Raw genomic sequence first — 17,746 nt, 5'->3', positions numbered from 1 at the left:
ATAAGATGGACATTACAAAGTTATATTGCCTGTAAGAGAGAAACCAGGATTATTTAAAGACCTTAAGTATATGACGTGCGAATCAGTGTATTTAGCCTCATGAAGATTGGCTGGGGTGAGCTGAGGAGTGGTAGAGACTGCAGAGCTATGAGCTATCATGTCAACCAAAGCAGGAGTAATGAGTGCAAGTTCATAAAGGGGCCAATTTAAGCGTGATGTCAGCAAAGATCATCCTAACAATTTGAGCAATGGATGCCTGTTCTCAGAGCAGAAATTGTATGCTCACTTGTTGCATATATCTCAGTGGAGATTTCTTTGGTGTATGGATTAGATTATAGTTGGCTTCTTAGATCTTTTCCAACTCTGTGTAATCCTTTCAGAAAAAGGTAAAATCTTTGGGTTTTACTCTCATGTAAGGTTGGGTCTGCTTTCTCTTTGTTCAGTATCCAGTGCAGTACCTTGAACACAGGAGATGTTTATTAAATATTTTCTGGATTAGATTATCTTCCCTCTCCATTTCCATATTTCAAAATCTTTTCCCCTCTTCTCTAACGTAAAACCCTATTTATTATGCCTTACCATGGTTTAACAGGAGCTTTGGGTTCTTTATATCAGGCACAAATGGAAACCAAATGTAACATTATATACCTTTTAAAAATAATTCTTGCAATTTTTATGGTTGATATTTTTTTGAAGTATGTGAAATTTCCTTTAAATGCATGCAAATGATCTCTAATTGAGTGCTCTCTTTATTTGTACGTATAATTTTTTAAAGGTACATGACATAAAAAGAAATCATGACATTTATGAAGAGAGGTTACATTCTACTAATAATGCATGCAGATACTAAGTAGACCTATTTAGAGACTGAAGGAGAATAAGGATGCTTTTTGACAGCAGCTGTTTCCTAATAACTCACTAAAGTTGATAGGCAGCTGCACATGTCATTTTTTTTATCAATGTAGTACTGTTTTCAGATCAGTTTAGGGATAGTCAGCTCCACTTTGGATCCAGAAAATATGTGAGTATGAACCACAATTAGCTGAGCTAATTCAAATTTCTTGGGTTTTGCATGATAACCTATCACAGGAAGCATACTATATGATTAATCTTAAAATATTATACGTCCATGATTGTAGTTTTATTGTCTAGAAAATTAACACTAAGAATCCTCGAATCATATACTAGAAGAACTTATGAATGGATCATCTAGATCACAGTGAGCAAAAATGGTCCATTCCAAGTATAAATCCATACTATTATTATTTTTTAATAGGGAAAAGAATTAAAAAGCATTAACTATAATGACTCTTATGCCCAGCTTTGGAGTACATTGACTTCATGTTTGGAGTACATTGACTTCATGTTGTAAAATAATAGATAAGGTAAAAATGGGAAAGAAATCAATGCTCCAAGTTACCTTTTAAAGCACTCAGTATGCATTTATTAAGCACTTATTGGCCCCAAAAATGTGGCCTAGGAACACGTTTCCAAATTTTTATCTAAGTAATGTTACATTTTCCCCCTTGAGAGATATTTTGATTCTTTTTTGTGAAATAACTTTTACTTCCTATAAAATAAACACACACACACACACACACACACACACACACACACATATACATACATATAGATTGCAGGGTAAATTGTTGAAGAAATATCCAAAAATGAAGGTGATATAAAAAAGAAAAGATACCAACAACTTTTTTTTTTTAAAGACTCATGTGCCTGATCCCACCTACTACACTTATGATTTGGGCTGGTTCATGTTTTCCTTCACCAGCCTAGTAGCTCCCCCAGCTATGGTGGGCACACATTATTAATACAAAACAAAATGTGGGCACCCAAGCTCAAGAGATCATCCTCCACCCTCCCCTTTCCCAGATAATGAGAATTACAGGCATTTGCTGCTTAAACTTGAGGTCAGGTGAGATCTAGTCTTCCTTTTCTCCCAAAACCATAGTTGTGTGCTGTGAGATAAGAGATTCTGTGGGTAATGCCTTAATTTTTAAATGATCTTTTTTTTATTATTAGGGAAATGTATATAGTGATAATGACTTTGGGGGGGAATTGTGGTTTGTTTTAAAATTCTAGGTTTAAAGCTTATTTATGTTCATTTTGTTTACAGGGAACCCGCGTCTGGTTGCGAGAAAATGGCCAGCACTTTCCAAGTACTGTAAATTCCTGTGCAGAGGGAGTTGTTGTCTTCAGAACAGATTATGGTCAGGTAAGGAGCAGATATGTCACTTTGTAAATTAGTGTTTAGCTTACTTGGTTATTTTTTCATTAGTTTCTTTTGTGGTTTTAAAATTTTATAAATTTTTTCTTTTCCAGTTGATCTAACAATATCCAAAGAGGAATACATAGTTTCGTGAATGTCTTAGATCACTGAAATTCTTCCAAATAGATCTCAAAAATTAGTTACACAAACAAAATGTAATGGGAGAGCATTTAACTCATATTCATGGAGCATCAGTATTGCTATTTTAATTTAAAATAATATGTTTTAGTTAATAAATTCAGTGTAGATGATGATGATGATGATGATGATGATGATGATGATGATGATGATTACATATCTGTTTGGTTATGGATAACTTATTTTCCAAATCTGGGTTTATTCACTTTTTTACTTGATCTTGTGTGACTCAAAGCATTTTAAGAATCAAATTTTGAATCTGGAAAGAAATTATAGGATTCTAAATTTTTGTGCCAGAGGCATGGAGCTCCAAATAAACCAGCAGATTAACTTCTTAATACAAATTTGGAGTATACTATTGTGGGACATAGGACCCTCTGTGGAGGCATTCAGGACACTGAGATTTGTGGGTTAGGCAGGAAATGAGAGGAAGAAGGGACTGGTTGAGGATCAAAGCTGAGAATTCGTTCTCTTAGGGTATGCTGTCACATCCTAGCTCCTCTTTTAACTAACTATTATTAGTAACTTAGAGGCATCCCCTTTGTAGTGAATAGACAACAGTCTAGGAGTCAGAAGCTGTGATTTCATTTCCTACCTTAGACATGTACTTGCTGTGTAACTGCATTAAGTCAGCCAATAAACATCTTATTTATGTGTCTGGTGCAGTATAAAATGCTAGTAAGTCACTTATCCTCTTAGTTTCTCATGTAGCTTACTTGAACTACAATTTACAGAACAGCCACTGATTTTTATTAATCAGTAGAAATCATTTCCCCATCAAGAGAATTTTTCTATACCAGTAAAGTCATGGTCCAAAAAAATGGTTCTTATTAACTGAGCCCTAAGCCCTAGTTCGGGTACTAGTGTGTAAGTAATGTCATTGCATTTTACATTCTGGCTTCCTATAAGAAAATGTCCAGTGAACCTTCCCTAGCTGTGACTCTAGGTTATATTACTTTATATACATTAAAAGTTTCAAGATCTACTTTTTCCTCCATATTTCTCTTGTAGGCAGCATTAAAGTCTTGAATAGGAAGTTTTTTCTTTTCCTGTTGTGGGAAATAGAATAGAAAGTAATTGGTTTACAAATTGAACCCCTATATGTGTTATGTTATTACCTACAAGTGCTTAAATACTTGATTAGATCTGTGATCTTATCAGTGGAGACATTACCTCCCTAAGTAAAAATCATAAGTCATCTATACCTTCTCCTTAGCAGTGTTTTTCTGTGTCATTGAGCAAGAGTTTGGAGTTAGAGGTGGGAGGTGGCCATGACATTGTTTTTAAAATCTTTTGATCACTATATTTCAATAAAATGAATTTTATACATTTTAGTAAATAAAATAAATGCATATAATTTATTTTATGCTTTTAAAAGCTTACCAACTAGACCATAATCTTCACCAGAGTTCCAAAAAGATCCAGTATGCATAAAAAAAGGTCAAAACCCCCTGATTTAGAGGCAATCAAGACTTGGGTTCATATCCTGCTTCATATGTTTACTAGCTATGTGATCCTGACAAGTCATGTATGTAATCTATTTGAGCTTCAGTTTCCTTATCTGTAAAATGAAGGGATGCAATTGATGGCTTCTAAAATCCTTGTAGTTCTAACTCCTTGATTCTATAATCTTTAATCCACCCATTGTGATCAAGTCTTTTTTTTAGTCTAAACCTTTTTATCTTTTCTGAGTACCAATAGAACATTTGATCAATCCACCTGTTATCTATCGTTCATTCTTCTCTCATGATTATCTCTCCAAAGGTACTCCAATATTTTTGCTTGACTTAATTCATATACTCAAAGTTTTATAGTAGGAATGCACTTTAAAGATCTAGATCAACCCTCTTATTTTACAAATGAGGTAACTGAGGCCATGGGAGAATAACTTACCCAAGGCCACAGAGATAATAAGTATGGATGGAATTAAGATGGAATCTGAATACATGTCCTCTGCTCCAAAAAAGTTTTGTAATTCCTACTTCTTTTTTCTACTAGTTAACAACCTATAAATAACTATGAACTAGGGAAGTTTCTCCATAATCCAGAAATCTGTGTTAAGATCCAATCAGACTTTGGGAGTGAGGGAGAAATTGTTTTTCTTTATTCTAATAATAACCTTTCAAAGGGTTGACTTATTTGGGTAATTGCTACAAAATAGTCCTATCCAGTTTGTGGTTGGGTTTGTTGCATTGATATAAAATGTTAAGGTATAAAAGCATTTAAGTGGGAATGTTTAATTTTCAATGAATTCCAATTTAATTTCGTAAGTGTATAGATATTGAACAGTGATTGATTGCATTGTTTAGAAACCATTTACAAGGCCGGATTTGTTCTCTCTCTCTTCCCCATTCTCTTTCTTTCCCCCTTTCTGTGATTCTCTCCCTGTCTGTTCCCTCTCTCCCTTTTCCTTTTTCTGGCCTAGGCTGTGGAAGTACATAGACTACGCAGGAGAATTTACCCTTCCCTGATCAGCCAGGTGGCTCCTGCTCTTTGGGGCTCACCATCTTGGTGACAGATGTACTGGGGACACCTAATCACTACACCCACTGCATCTCCTAAATCCTTAGCTTAAAGGATCCACTAACTTTATCCACTCCCAAAGTAGATATTACAGGCCTAATTACACAACCTTGCTTGACCCCATTTACTCTGAAACATTAGAAATTTGGTATCCTATTTGGTGAGATTCAGTGTTGGAACAAATGAAGTACTCATAGATCGTTGAACAGTTAATAAAAAGGAGTTTACTCATCTCTAAAACAGTATCAGACCATTAGATTGAGAGCTCTTTTAAAGCAAGGGCTATCTCTTGCCTTTTTTTTTTTGTATCTCTAGTGCTTAGCTAGAGATGCACTTAATATATAATAGATATTTAATAGATGTTTATTGACTAGCTGTACCAAGGAGGCAGTGTGTATATTTGCATCTATCTACCATTTCCCTGCCCCCTTTCAGTGGGGAAAGTCAGTTTTGGAAATAATGACTTCTGTTGTTTTCTGCAGCCACCAAGTCTCAAGACTCCATATGGGTGGGATTTTTTATGCCTTTACATGACCTAGTAACCATCTCAGCACTGCCAGAGCCCAACAGAAAGCTGAGCCTTTTCCCCCCATTACCCCTGAGGGAATTCTGGATCTCTTCTCTCAGACTCTCAATGCCTTCTTTCTTTTTTTGGAACAGGTCAAAGGATATAATGTGATTCCTTTTATATTGATTGAAACTCACTGATTCAAACTTGTGGCTTTATGGTGTTTAGGAAGCAGGTAGGACAGAATAGAGATGGGGAAGGCAATTGATGTATAGAGGATACTTATCCTTGTCTTTGAAATTATATTAACTTTCCCCATAGTTTATCTACAGGCTATTTGGAAAGCTAAACTGCTTCAGTTTCTGGGTTCTTCGGGGTGGAGTTAGGGTCAGAACATGTATCCAGGGTCTGTTTTCTAGCAATGTGAAGATTAATCCAGACTACTTCTGGTTTAATCCTTCCTTGAGAGGGAAGTGGGACTGGGGGAAGAGTGTTTCTCAGCGTCACAAGCTTTTTTCATTGTTCCTCACAATAGTACCTCTTCCTTTCTTTCATCCTGACTCATTTCCATCTAATCCCCTTTCCTTCTATTCCTCTAAATTAATTTTATCATGTACCTAAGATTCACTAAGATACCCTTGCTCTCAGTATGTCAATTCCACTGGCAACTCAGGGTGGGTTCTCCCTTGTTCCACCAGGGTGTCCCACCACTCTTTAAACAATCAGTCCCAAGCTTCTTGGCTCTAGCTTCTTTGGTCCTGTCTTTAGGGTCCAAGATAGAGAGAACAGCTGAACTGCTATTCTAGTACCTTTTCAGACAAGGGTTAATTGGGAAATGCAACACAAGAGACAGGGCATTATTAGCACAGGAAAAAAATAGACAAGATAAGTCTTGGAACATGATTATGTTTATTATAATTGTTTTCCCTTCATTATAAATTGTTGCTCATGTAATTAATCCTGATAATAATTTATATGAAATCATATTTGTAGGGCATCTTGGAATGATAAGTTATTTAATATTGTCATGGAATTTCAACTTAATAAAGAGAGGAAACAGCTGAATATCATCACCATAATATCAGTTATCATTGTACTGTGGAGAAAGGCAGTATGATATATTGGATAGAGCTGGCATAAAAGACAGAAAATCCCTCTGCCATATAGTTACTGTATGACCTAAGGCAATTTCTTAAACCTCTGAGTTTTCCAGGTAGCACATGATGACTAAGTTGCAGCAGATCTGCATTGGTCATTTGGGAGTTTCCTGTACCAGTGAAATCACAAGTCAGTTCCTATCCAGCCCGTATGGAGAGAAGAAATGATTGAGCTATTTAATGGAGAATGGTCTTCCATATTGGTAAAAATCCATTTGGATTAATCACTTTGTAAAGTACAGTGATAGACTCCAAACACAGATATGTGTAATCAGATATTTGAGAACACACACAAACACCATCCCTCCCTCCTATCAGACATAACTGAAAAATGATTGAACAACAATAATCCTTGTTCTATCTGAAGTCTTTCCTGATACACTCAATTTCTAGTGCATACTTCTAATTTTTACTTTGTAGTTATTTGTATGTATGTATATATATATATATATATATATATATATATATATATATATATATATATATATATATATGAATGTAAGACTTTACAAAAAATTTCTTTGTAACCTCATACTCAGAGAATTTATATTAGTTTTTATTTTTTTCTCTTTAATTAAAGAAAGCTTTTTAAAAAATGTCTATAGGTTAACTTACCATAATGAAGTCTAAACTTTTGATTGGTTTGGAATAGCTAACCTAAGATAAAGTTATAAAATTGTTCATAAAATATATGCTTAACATAATATATTTGTATATTATACATACACATATGATTAAACATGCACTGAAATACAATTCTGTACCAAATAGCATAGTTATTAATGAAAGGCAAGCAAATCAGTAGGGATCAAGAAAGTTAGTAGTTAGATGAAATAGGACAAAAGTTTTGGTTAGTTGATTATATTTTCTGAAATGTATATGAAATCTGTATATGTATATGAAATATGGGTCATATTTGAGGTTCCTATGTTCATTTTGACAGAATTATCCTTAAAAAGACATTTCGTAATTAAAGGACTAGAGATTAATGATGTTCTGTTTTGTTTTGTTTTGTTTTTGGATTGAACAGTAAACTGTATGATCTGTTTCCTGAAACATGTAATCTTACTCTGGCATAAAATATTTGGTCTTTCTATGTAACCTCATTTAAAAGTCACACCTGTAGTCATTTACGTTCATTTTGTCCCCAAAATAACTTTTTTTGACCCTTTAAACATGTGCTCTCCTGTCACTCCCTGCTCAGAAATTTTCAGGGGTTCCCTATTGGCTGTTAAGTAAAGTTCAGATATTTTTGTCTGTCATTCAAGACTTTTCACAGTCTGGTATCCCTAATTTTCTGCCCTCTAAGAATATGACATTTTAGCTCAATTGGACAACTCTCTGTCCTTTTCAACCTACTTGCCTTTTCTCCCAACTCATATGCCCTCTACTTCATAAAATGTTCTCTGGTTCCCTTTTCTCTTAGACCTCATATAGTACTTTATCTGCACATATATCCCATATCTGCAAAGCTATATGTATATTTTTATACACTCTCCTATGTTCCAAACCTTGGAATTATAATTAATTTTTTCCTCTCCTTCACATCTTGGGTCTAATCTAGTTACCAGAGTTTTCTTCTAGAATATCTTCTCTGTCACTAATTAATAGTAATCATGATTAATAATATTATTTTGTAGGATGAAAAGAAATATTTTTTGGAGGATGAAAGAAAAACTTTGAAAAGCTGAATAGAAATAATTTCTTGCTAAATCCAAAGTACATGCAATAGTGGGCTATTTTGTAGAATTAAGTAAGTGCTAAAGTAGATTTTTGTTTTTGAAAAATTAATACTCTAGTTTTTGGGAAATGCCAAACTTTCAGGCCCAAAAATTGCTTCAAGAATCACTTGTAATCACTTAATAAAGCTTCTTAGTGTGTGAAATGATTGTTGATTTTTCTAGTTGTCTTGTCTGTACATGCTATCCTACAGAATTTTTGGGTTTTGTTCACTAACGATTTAATTACTAACTTCTACAAATTGCTGGCTCTGTTCTCCCACACAACTTTTTTTACCTTTCCATTTTCACATTAAGCATAATTAGACATGATTTTTTTTTTAAATTTTCTCATAAAAAAAACAAACCAAACCAAGTATACTCTGTCTTTCAATTTTTCCCCCCTAGGAGAAACTAGTTATTACACAGAGTAACAAAGTAATGAGACTAGCCCCACAGGCAAATGAGTCCTGTTGCTTTATAGTCACATTCCCCATTATAGGCCCCATATGTCCCTTTACATAGTAGTGGAGTTAATGACCTATTAAGTGATTTTTTTAAAATTAGTGTAATTTTCTCAGTGTTGTTTCTCACAACTTCTCCTAACCCATTTTTACTTTTACTGTCTCTCTTGTTTTCTTTCTTTCTTCTTTGCCTCATTGGTGCCTTTTTGTCCTTTAAAAAAATAATTTGATGGTAATATGTTACTACCTCTCTTTTGTATCCTCCTTTTACCACATCATACATAAACATATATACACATATATGATCAATTCTCTCTTGATTATGTTCTTCTCCCTAAAATTTTTTTTCATCCTCAGATTGTAAAAACATCTTAAGCAAATAGGACATTTTCCCTCCATTTCTAGACAGTAGTGGGGAAAAGGGAGCCTGCCAGAACAGTGTACTTTCAACATTAAGGTGGAAAGAGAAAGAATCTGGCTGTTGAAGGGAAATGACAGAACTCCAGACGTTTTAGCTCACCAGAAGGTTCTTGGACTAAAAGTTTCCTCTGGAAGGAAGCAGAGTCTGCTGAGTCTTAGGAGCCTGGGGATGTCCAGTTCTTTTGGTTGCAACCAAAGCTGCATTCCAGAATCTTACATACTGAGACAGCTGTTCCCTTAACAGCCAGCTGCATGTGAACAGAAATGTATGTGGCAGAAAGAAACTGACTGTTAACAATAAGCTTCTCAAACATGCATGAACCTGAGAAATCAGTAGAAATACTTCAGCCTCTACAGAACTAAAAGCAATTTGGGAAACTTTAGGCCCTCTGAGATTAATAATATATACCAGTTCATCTCAAGCTAAAAGGTGACAGGCAATGAATTTTGGGGTAGATAGAAGTAAGGCATGATGGGATGGGGTAGGGAGGAAAATCTTAGAGGAGAGGATAAATATAGAGGTGAAACATTAGAAGAGAAAAAGCAATGGATGATGGAGAAAAGAAAAACAATCTGGAGATAATATTAGTGATAAGATAAAAAAGTACTCTTATGACAGGAAACTGAAATCCACTCAACTGAGAATAAAATTTCTGGACATTTTAATAAACATTGCATGTTTATTAACTTTCATGCTTAGCATAAAGTTAGTTGTTGTTGTTGTGTTTTTTTTTTTTTTAACATAATACCACCTCCTTCAAACTACTTTTTTGGTGAGGGAGGTATTGACAATTCCTTCCTTACAATATGTATATCTGAAAAAAGTGTTTCAAAATAGAAAAAGGACTGAAACTACCTCTTTCAGTGGTCTCTTTACTGGCCTAAAATTTTCAGGAATGGAGGTTCTTTTTGAAAGGTTTGCTTTGATTGAGGAAAAGTGAAAATTCCCAAGCCAGAATTAAGAGGAAAAATATGGGTCCTTTTTTTTTTTTAAGTTTTCTTTTTCATTGTTCTTTGTCCTCAACTTCTTTTTTCCTGTACATTGTTGAATCTACATGTATATGCCTGTGATCATAGTGCATTCTGAATTCCCAAAACCCCTCCCCACATCCTCCCAGGAAATTATGCATTCAACTACATTTTTCTTGAATCTGGGGACTAATGTAAGTTTCTACTTGACTTCCAGATGTTTATGGCAATACAGCTTAGTAAAAGAGAGAAATCTCATAATCTAACTCTTGAAAGTCCTCACTTAGGGTGATGACCTGAGCAGTGGATAGTCCCAAGTGACAGATAATCCCCAGATTATTTACATTTTGCTTTGGAATTGTGCTATATTTCTGCTTGTATTTCAGCATGGATAGCTCTTGTTCTGGGAATTAACTCAAAAAAGGCAATCACATTGTGAAGACCCCAGTGTGGAAGAACTGGGAAACTTTCCATTTTCCTTCTGCTCCCATTTTAAAATTCTTCATGAACTTCCCCAATATGATTTCATTCTGATTGATGCACCAGCTTTTAAGCTTTGAAAGCTGTATAAAAAGTAAGAATGAATAAAAAATAATTTATGTCCATGAATATGTAAGATTCTCTAATAAACAGACATTAATTGAACTGTAATTGTTTGGGTGTCATCCATATGCTAAATGAACTCATACTCTCTACCTGCTTCTAGCTTCTTTTCCTTATTCATTCTCATCCTCTCTCTCTCTCTCTCTCTCTCTCTCTCTCTCTCTCTCTCTCTCTCTCTCTCTCTCCCTCTCCCTCTCCCTCTCCCCCTCCCTCCATTTCTCTACAATTCTACAGATTTCAAACCCCCTTGGATTAAATAAACATGGACTTAACTCACTACATTATTTGTTAACAGTGTCCAGGGGTCCTCAAACTTTTTAAATAGGGGTCCAGTTCACTGTCCCTCAGACTGTTGGAGAGGACGACTATAGTAAAAACAAAAACTTTTTTTTGTGGGCCTTTAAATAAAGAAACTTCATAGCCCTGGGTGAGGGGGATAAACCTCCTTAGCTGCTGCATCTGGCCCGCGGGCCGTAGTTTGAGGACCCTTGGATAGTAAAATTATGACATAGTTACTTTTAATGTATCAGCTCTGAGAAATAACAGTAAAAGTCACCTTTAATTATTTCTCTATAACTACTGACTTAAGTTTTAGAAATGTAGCCCCAACATTCAGTTCTCTTCTGATAATGATTAAATTTTTTTTTTAAAAAGGTTTTTATTTTCAAAACATAAACGTAAGTTTTTAAAATTCACCCTTGCAAAACCTTATGTTCCAATTTTAGCCAGCTAATTTCAAAAAGTCTTTTAATCAGAAACTTGACTATAGGATTCACTTTTGGAAGCCACAGAAACTCATGAAGACAGCCTAATGAGGCAGCCTAATAAGGCCTTGAAAGGTTCTAAGCTGAGTGAGCAAAATGCATCCTCACTGATGAGATGTTGTCTCTTTTAAAGCACCATTTATTATACATAGCACCAATTATTATTGACTCGTGTCAATAACAAAAACAGGAAATTTGCTTCAACAAGTGCTTGGACTTAACACTAGAAATCTAAATTGGATCTTATGGAAAATTGAGTCTTCTGTTGAAATTTTAAATAACATTAATTTTAATGTATTTTTAAAAGCAACTCTTTGCTCTAAAATTGCATGTATTTAAGACCAACTATAGTAGAGCTATGTAGCTTCTATGGAAATGTTTCTTTGTTCTCTTCAAATGACCTTTTCCTTCCAAATACTAAATAAAAGAATTCTGGGAGATCTAAAAGAAACTTTGGAATCGATCTCCTTTTATAGATGAGGAACAGACCAAGCAACTAGGAACTAGTTACAAGACCTTATAACTAGTGGTAGTGCTGTGATTAAAAATATAAATCTCCTGAGTCTCAGCATATTTCTTCTCTAATATATTGAAAAATTTGGTGAAAAGTATCCAGAAATATATATAAAAAGAAAGTACTAAATTGATTATTGTGAACTTCATTAGGATCAATGATACAGAACATGTATGTGTAATTATCTATTCCTTTATTTAAAACTTTAAAAAAAGAAAAACATGTTCTAAATGGAAGCAGCTGATAGATAATCTCAGTAATATTGTTTTTCAAAACACTGATGGTCAGTATCACAGGTAAGAATCCTGTCAGTCAAAGGTAATTTCTTTGAATTTGCCATCACAAAGAAATCATTCACACTATAGTATTGTCAGCAAAGAGCACATAGCATGGTAGCCTTTAACTTTATGCTAACTGGCACCTGTAAGTGGTTTTGTCTGTAACAAAGATACTTTTCTTATGTTAGTTTAACTTAATACAGATCTGTTGGGGCATTTGGGTACTATGAGAACAGAAAATCAACATGTGTTTTCTGTTAATTACAACAAAAGTACTGTACCTTGTCTAGAGGGAGTTAACACCTACCCTAACCAACTCCTTTTACTTCTAGGAAAATGGTTTTCAATTGTGAATTCTTATAAATGAAGTTATTGTAAACTTATAACATGTGCTTGTTTTATTTCCTTTGGAGTTACTGTGTAATCAGATCCATGGTAAAATACAACTACTTCAATTTGAAAAGCATCCATAAATTGTTGATTCACTTTCCCTATCAAGCTTATCAGTGTTTTTCCCATTTTATAAATGAGGAACTAAAACCTACAAGGAGTTAGTTATCCTAGGGCAATATAGTAAACTGTTTACAGACCCAGTGTTACCCTCACAGATTCCTGATACTTAGGCTGAATAAGCTGAGCTAGACTTATAACATAACAGGCAGTACCATGAGAAAAACAGTATAAAATTGAACACAGACTAACAGTTAGACCATTGGACCAGAAGTTGAAACACAGTATAATATTTGGGCAGCCTAGTTTGAAAAATTGCATCTCTGTATTTGAAAACATCCCCAGTGGTTATTATCAACAAAAGATTTTGAGCATTTATTATAACATGTAACGTATCATAAAATAAATTATCTCATGCCAAGAAAAATTGTATTTTCTGATATGTGCCATGATAAAACATAATATTTTAAAGTGATCTTTTTTTTTTTTTTTGATCTTTGTTGACTTCTCCCCATATGTGTTACCTGCCCACTCTTTTCCAGTTCTTGTCTCTAGTTGGAAAACAGAACTTGAGAATTTCATATGAGAGTTTAGAAAAGAAGTTAGAGGTCATCTAGCCAAGGATATGAAGGGATACACCTATATAAGTGACAAAGCTAGGATTTGAACCCAGGTCCTCTGAAATGTTAATCAAATTTTGAGGAGTAGATATGTATACCTAAAAGTCTTATATCCTTTTTTTCTAAGTGCCTATAAAGATTAGATGTATTGCTTAAGAATGCAAAATATTCCAGAAAATGATTTTTTTAAAAATTGGTTAATTTTTTTCCCAAAAGAAAATCTCAAAGAAAAAAAAATATTTAAGGGGGGAAAGATCCAGTTTAGATCAAAGCAATCTATAATAGGTGAGTCAGTCATACAAATAATATCCTGCACACAAAATGTGACATTTCAGTTCTAAAAGTGTAAGATTGAAAAATAAATAAATAAAATTATAAGTTTGGAACTGGTTTTTAAGTGAGCATATTTGGGCATGTGCACAGGTTCTTATAATGATTTTTCAGGAGTTTCATTTTATTTAGATTTTTCCCAAGGAGGTGGTGAGTTGTAATTTTTTAAAAGCCAGCTTCTGGAATGATCTTATGTTCTGAAATTTATCCATCTTTATCAGAAGTCAGAGTTCACCAAGCATCTGCTTATATCCTTGCAAACAGAACTAATGACAGATGTTAACTGGGTAATGTGGAGAGACGGACACTTCTGAAACAATAAGACACCATATGCTGGCCGAAGTTTTCAAGAAGCTTTTGTGTCATGGGACTTTTGTAGCATAGGAAAAGAGAACAGAATTCCAGGGAGACTTGCCAGCATGCCTTTACTGTGACAAGATTTGCTCTATGCAATTCAATTTCCTTCCTTAACATACTAATGGGCTTAGCAGGTTGGTGGATAATTTTAATGTACATAAGACTTTTGGGTTAGCTCCTAAAATTTTGTTTTGTTCATTAAAATGATTGAAATTATGCTTGAATTTGTTGAAATTATGTCACTGAGAGGACAATTGTCAGCATCAAAATTTAGAATTATGTATTATATGTACAATGTAATACAAAACAGGTATATAATCCCAGCTGCATTACATCTCTTACTACTTTGTATTAGTTCCTGCAACCAAAAATTAATCACCTGCTGGCCAGTCCACTGATGAGTTTCTCCTAACTTAGCTACACTGATCCTCAAAAGAAAGAAAGCTTACAGGCAGAAGCCTAATCTAACCTTGAATACTTTCTTATTTGGCATTGGAACAACCAGAAATTCTTGTTTTCTATTGACATAATCTTTGAGAGCCTAAGATTACTTTTAATTTATGGCATGATATCATAGTACTTTAGTGCAAAAGATTTTATAACAAGAAAAAAATACCATCTTGCTTCCCTGATGAGGCTAATATTGTCATTAGATCATTTTTATCATTAGCCTTAATAATAATGTAAAAAAGCATTGTGCTTTTAAAAAGGTTTTTTCTTAATACAGACATAGAATCTACTACAGAAAATATTATCTTTGTGCTTGTAGTAAAAGATTAGGGGTATGGAGTTATAATTAAAAGATAGCTAAGGACCCAAAGGTGAGAAAAGCAAGCCTTCATTCTTAGGTGAAGTAACTTACACTGTAAGTTAACCATAAAGAATATGCTGAGTGATTTGACAAAAAGAAAATGATCTTAGCAAGTTTATTATAACTTATTTTCTTCTAAAATATATTGACATGTGGTATATGAATGTTACGGAATATAATTGTTTCTATAAGAAACACTCAGCAGGATGATTTCAGAGAGCCCTGGAGAGACTTAAGTGAACTGATGCTAAGTGAAATGAGCAGAACCATGGCAACAACAAGGTTATATCATGATCAATTCTGATGAACGGGACTCTTTTCAGCAGTGAGGTGATTCAGTCCAGTTCCAATGGTCTTGTGATGGAGAGAGCCATTTGCATCCAGAGAGAGGACACCACTTTTTTCTCATTTTTTTCCCTTTTGATCTGGTTTTTCTTGTGCAGCATGGTAAATGTGGAACTATGTATAGAAGAATTTCACATGTTTTAACATATATTGGATTGCTTTAAGGTCTAGGGGAAGAAGTGGAGGGAAGGGAAGGAGAAAAAAATTTGGAACAGTTTTGCAAGGACGAGTGTTGAAAATTATCTATGCATATGTTTTTGTCACAGGGTCACATAGCTAGGAAGTGTTCAGTGTCTGAGAGCAGATTTGAATTCGGGTCCTCCTGACTTCAGGGATGGTGCTCTATCCACTGTGCCACTTAGCTGCCCTGATGCATATGTTTTGAAAATAAAAGCTTTAAAAAAATAAAATATGTTGATATGCAGATATACAGAAATATGTAGAAAGAGGCATGCTGCCTTTGGTTTTGATTATGAGCTATTTTGCATAGTTGGTTTTGGTTAAGACAGATATCATTCATGTTGATTTCTTAATTTCTTCCTCTCCCACTCATTTTGAATATTATAAAATTAAATAATATAACCAGAAACAGATCAGATCTCATATAATTTTTTTCCTTTTTTTTTCTTGCCTACTTATGCTGATGAATACATTTCAACCACCTTGTTTTATCTTTCAACCAGTGTGTCATATCAGTATAATAATGAAACTGCTAAATGAAATTACAATGCTGTTCTGAGTTGAAAACATTTGTCTTATTACTGTGGTGCTGTGGAACAGTTAGTTAATTCTCTGTGGAATATCAGTTTAGCCCAATTAATTTTTTGTTGCTTAAAAGAATTCCCCTTTGTCTTATAGAAATTCCCAGTTTAAATTTGCCACTAAGATGAGACTTGGCTGTATAAATACTGAAGATGTTGGTCTTCTCAGTCACTCTCTATAAAGTAAAATCTAAACCATCTGTGCTGTTTGTGCTTTGATTATGCTTGCACTGAAGAGGGAGCAAAATGGCTTTTGTTTTTAGGTTAAAGCAGATGTACACAGACTGCCATTTTAATTTCTTTTGTATGGTTAGGGGGTTTTTGTTGTTGTTGTTGATCTTTTTTCTTTGAAAATGTTTCAAAGATCTCAAATCAAGTTATGGAAGAAAAAGAAATGTTTTAATAACCAAATTTCTAGGTTCAGCATTTTGCAAGCAAGTATTTTTTGAATTATGATGTGCATGTTACCTAAATTTATTGAAGTTTCGTGGAATGTTGAGATTACACCTGATTACAGAGGATTTGTTTTTCATTTTTGTGTTTCAAAAGAAAAAATATGTTGGATTTAATAATATTCAACAATATACTTGTATTTTGCAGGGTGACAATAACTTTTTTTTCTAGAGTACAAGCTGGCAAAATTCTGGTTCTGTCTCCATCATTCCATTTAAACTATCCTTTCCTCCTTTTCCTAGGACTCTCTAGCAAAGTCTTTCTTATTTCTCTATTTCTCACTTGTTTATTGTAGTAACACAAATACAGGGTTTTTTCATTTATTTAGAAATATTAAAATTATCAGTAAGCACTCTTTAATGATGGCTACTGGCAATCACATCCACAAGTTGTTATAAAATCAGTGCCTGAGAAGTAATTTGTACAGGCCCAATGACTTCAGCTAAAACAGCTAGGTAGCCTTTTGCTATCTCCCCACTTAATCTTGGTTTTCAATTTCCTCTTAGACATTTTAGCTCTATCCTTTCCACTTTGAAGATCATTCTTGATAGGGAAAGCCAAAGTAAAATAGCAGGAGCAAAGATGATCTACTTTCTTTCTGTGAGATCATAGCCTTGTCCACTCCCAGGACCAGAACGAATCTTTCATTGTTCTTATTCCCAATATAACTAAAAAGCTCTTTTTGTTGTCCTCAGCATTTTTCTGAGACTAGTAAAGCCTTAGATTGGATTCTACTATCAAAGACTTAAAAGAAAGCTTTGTTATAATTTTGGTGGTTTGGCGGATACAAATGTTAGACAGGGAAAACACAAATACACACATATACACAGACATACAAGCACCCCTCTTGAGGAAATTTACTTAGTTTTTTCCTAAAAACAAGTAAAATTAGAGGGCTTTTTGATATATTAAAAGAAGTTGTTAAACTATAAAATCCGTGGATTTTGGTTTGCTAGAAAAAACTTTGTGTGTATAGTTTTTTCCTCTCATATTCTGCTAAACCATATTTAGCCCAGGGCATAAGCAGGATAGGGAGGGACAATTTTTTTCTTAAGGATTTGGAAAATTTTGGATGCTTAATCACTGTAAAGTAATGATAATTTTTCTAATTTTTCTTATTCATGTGTTTCCCTCCATATTAAGGATGAAAACCATCTTGAGTCCTTCCAGTTGTTTTTTTTAATAGCTTTTTTTCCCCAAATATATGCAAAGATGGTTTTCAGTATTCCCTTTTGCAAAATTGTATTCCAAATTTTTTCTCCCCTTTGCTCTTCTTCCCTCC

At 34.1% G+C, this 17,746-nt stretch overlaps 1 protein-coding gene across 1 annotated transcript in view; it reads left to right on the top strand.

Annotated features, from left to right (window-relative positions):
- Nucleotides 1–17,746, top strand: part of MYO10 (myosin X) — a 220,568-nt gene that overhangs the window by 52,150 nt on the left and 150,672 nt on the right. Inside the window, exon 2 of the mRNA XM_003759635.4 lies at nt 2,129–2,227. Coding sequence (XP_003759683.1) covers nt 2,129–2,227 — 99 coding nt within the window. The remainder of the gene's footprint in view (nt 1–2,128; nt 2,228–17,746) is intronic.

This window comes from Sarcophilus harrisii, chromosome 1 (genome assembly GCF_902635505.1).
Source record: "Sarcophilus harrisii chromosome 1, mSarHar1.11, whole genome shotgun sequence".
NCBI lineage: Eukaryota > Metazoa > Chordata > Mammalia > Dasyuromorphia > Dasyuridae > Sarcophilus > Sarcophilus harrisii.
The sequence above is the reverse complement of the archived record's forward strand: the minus strand, read 5'-3'. Positions and strand labels throughout refer to the sequence as shown.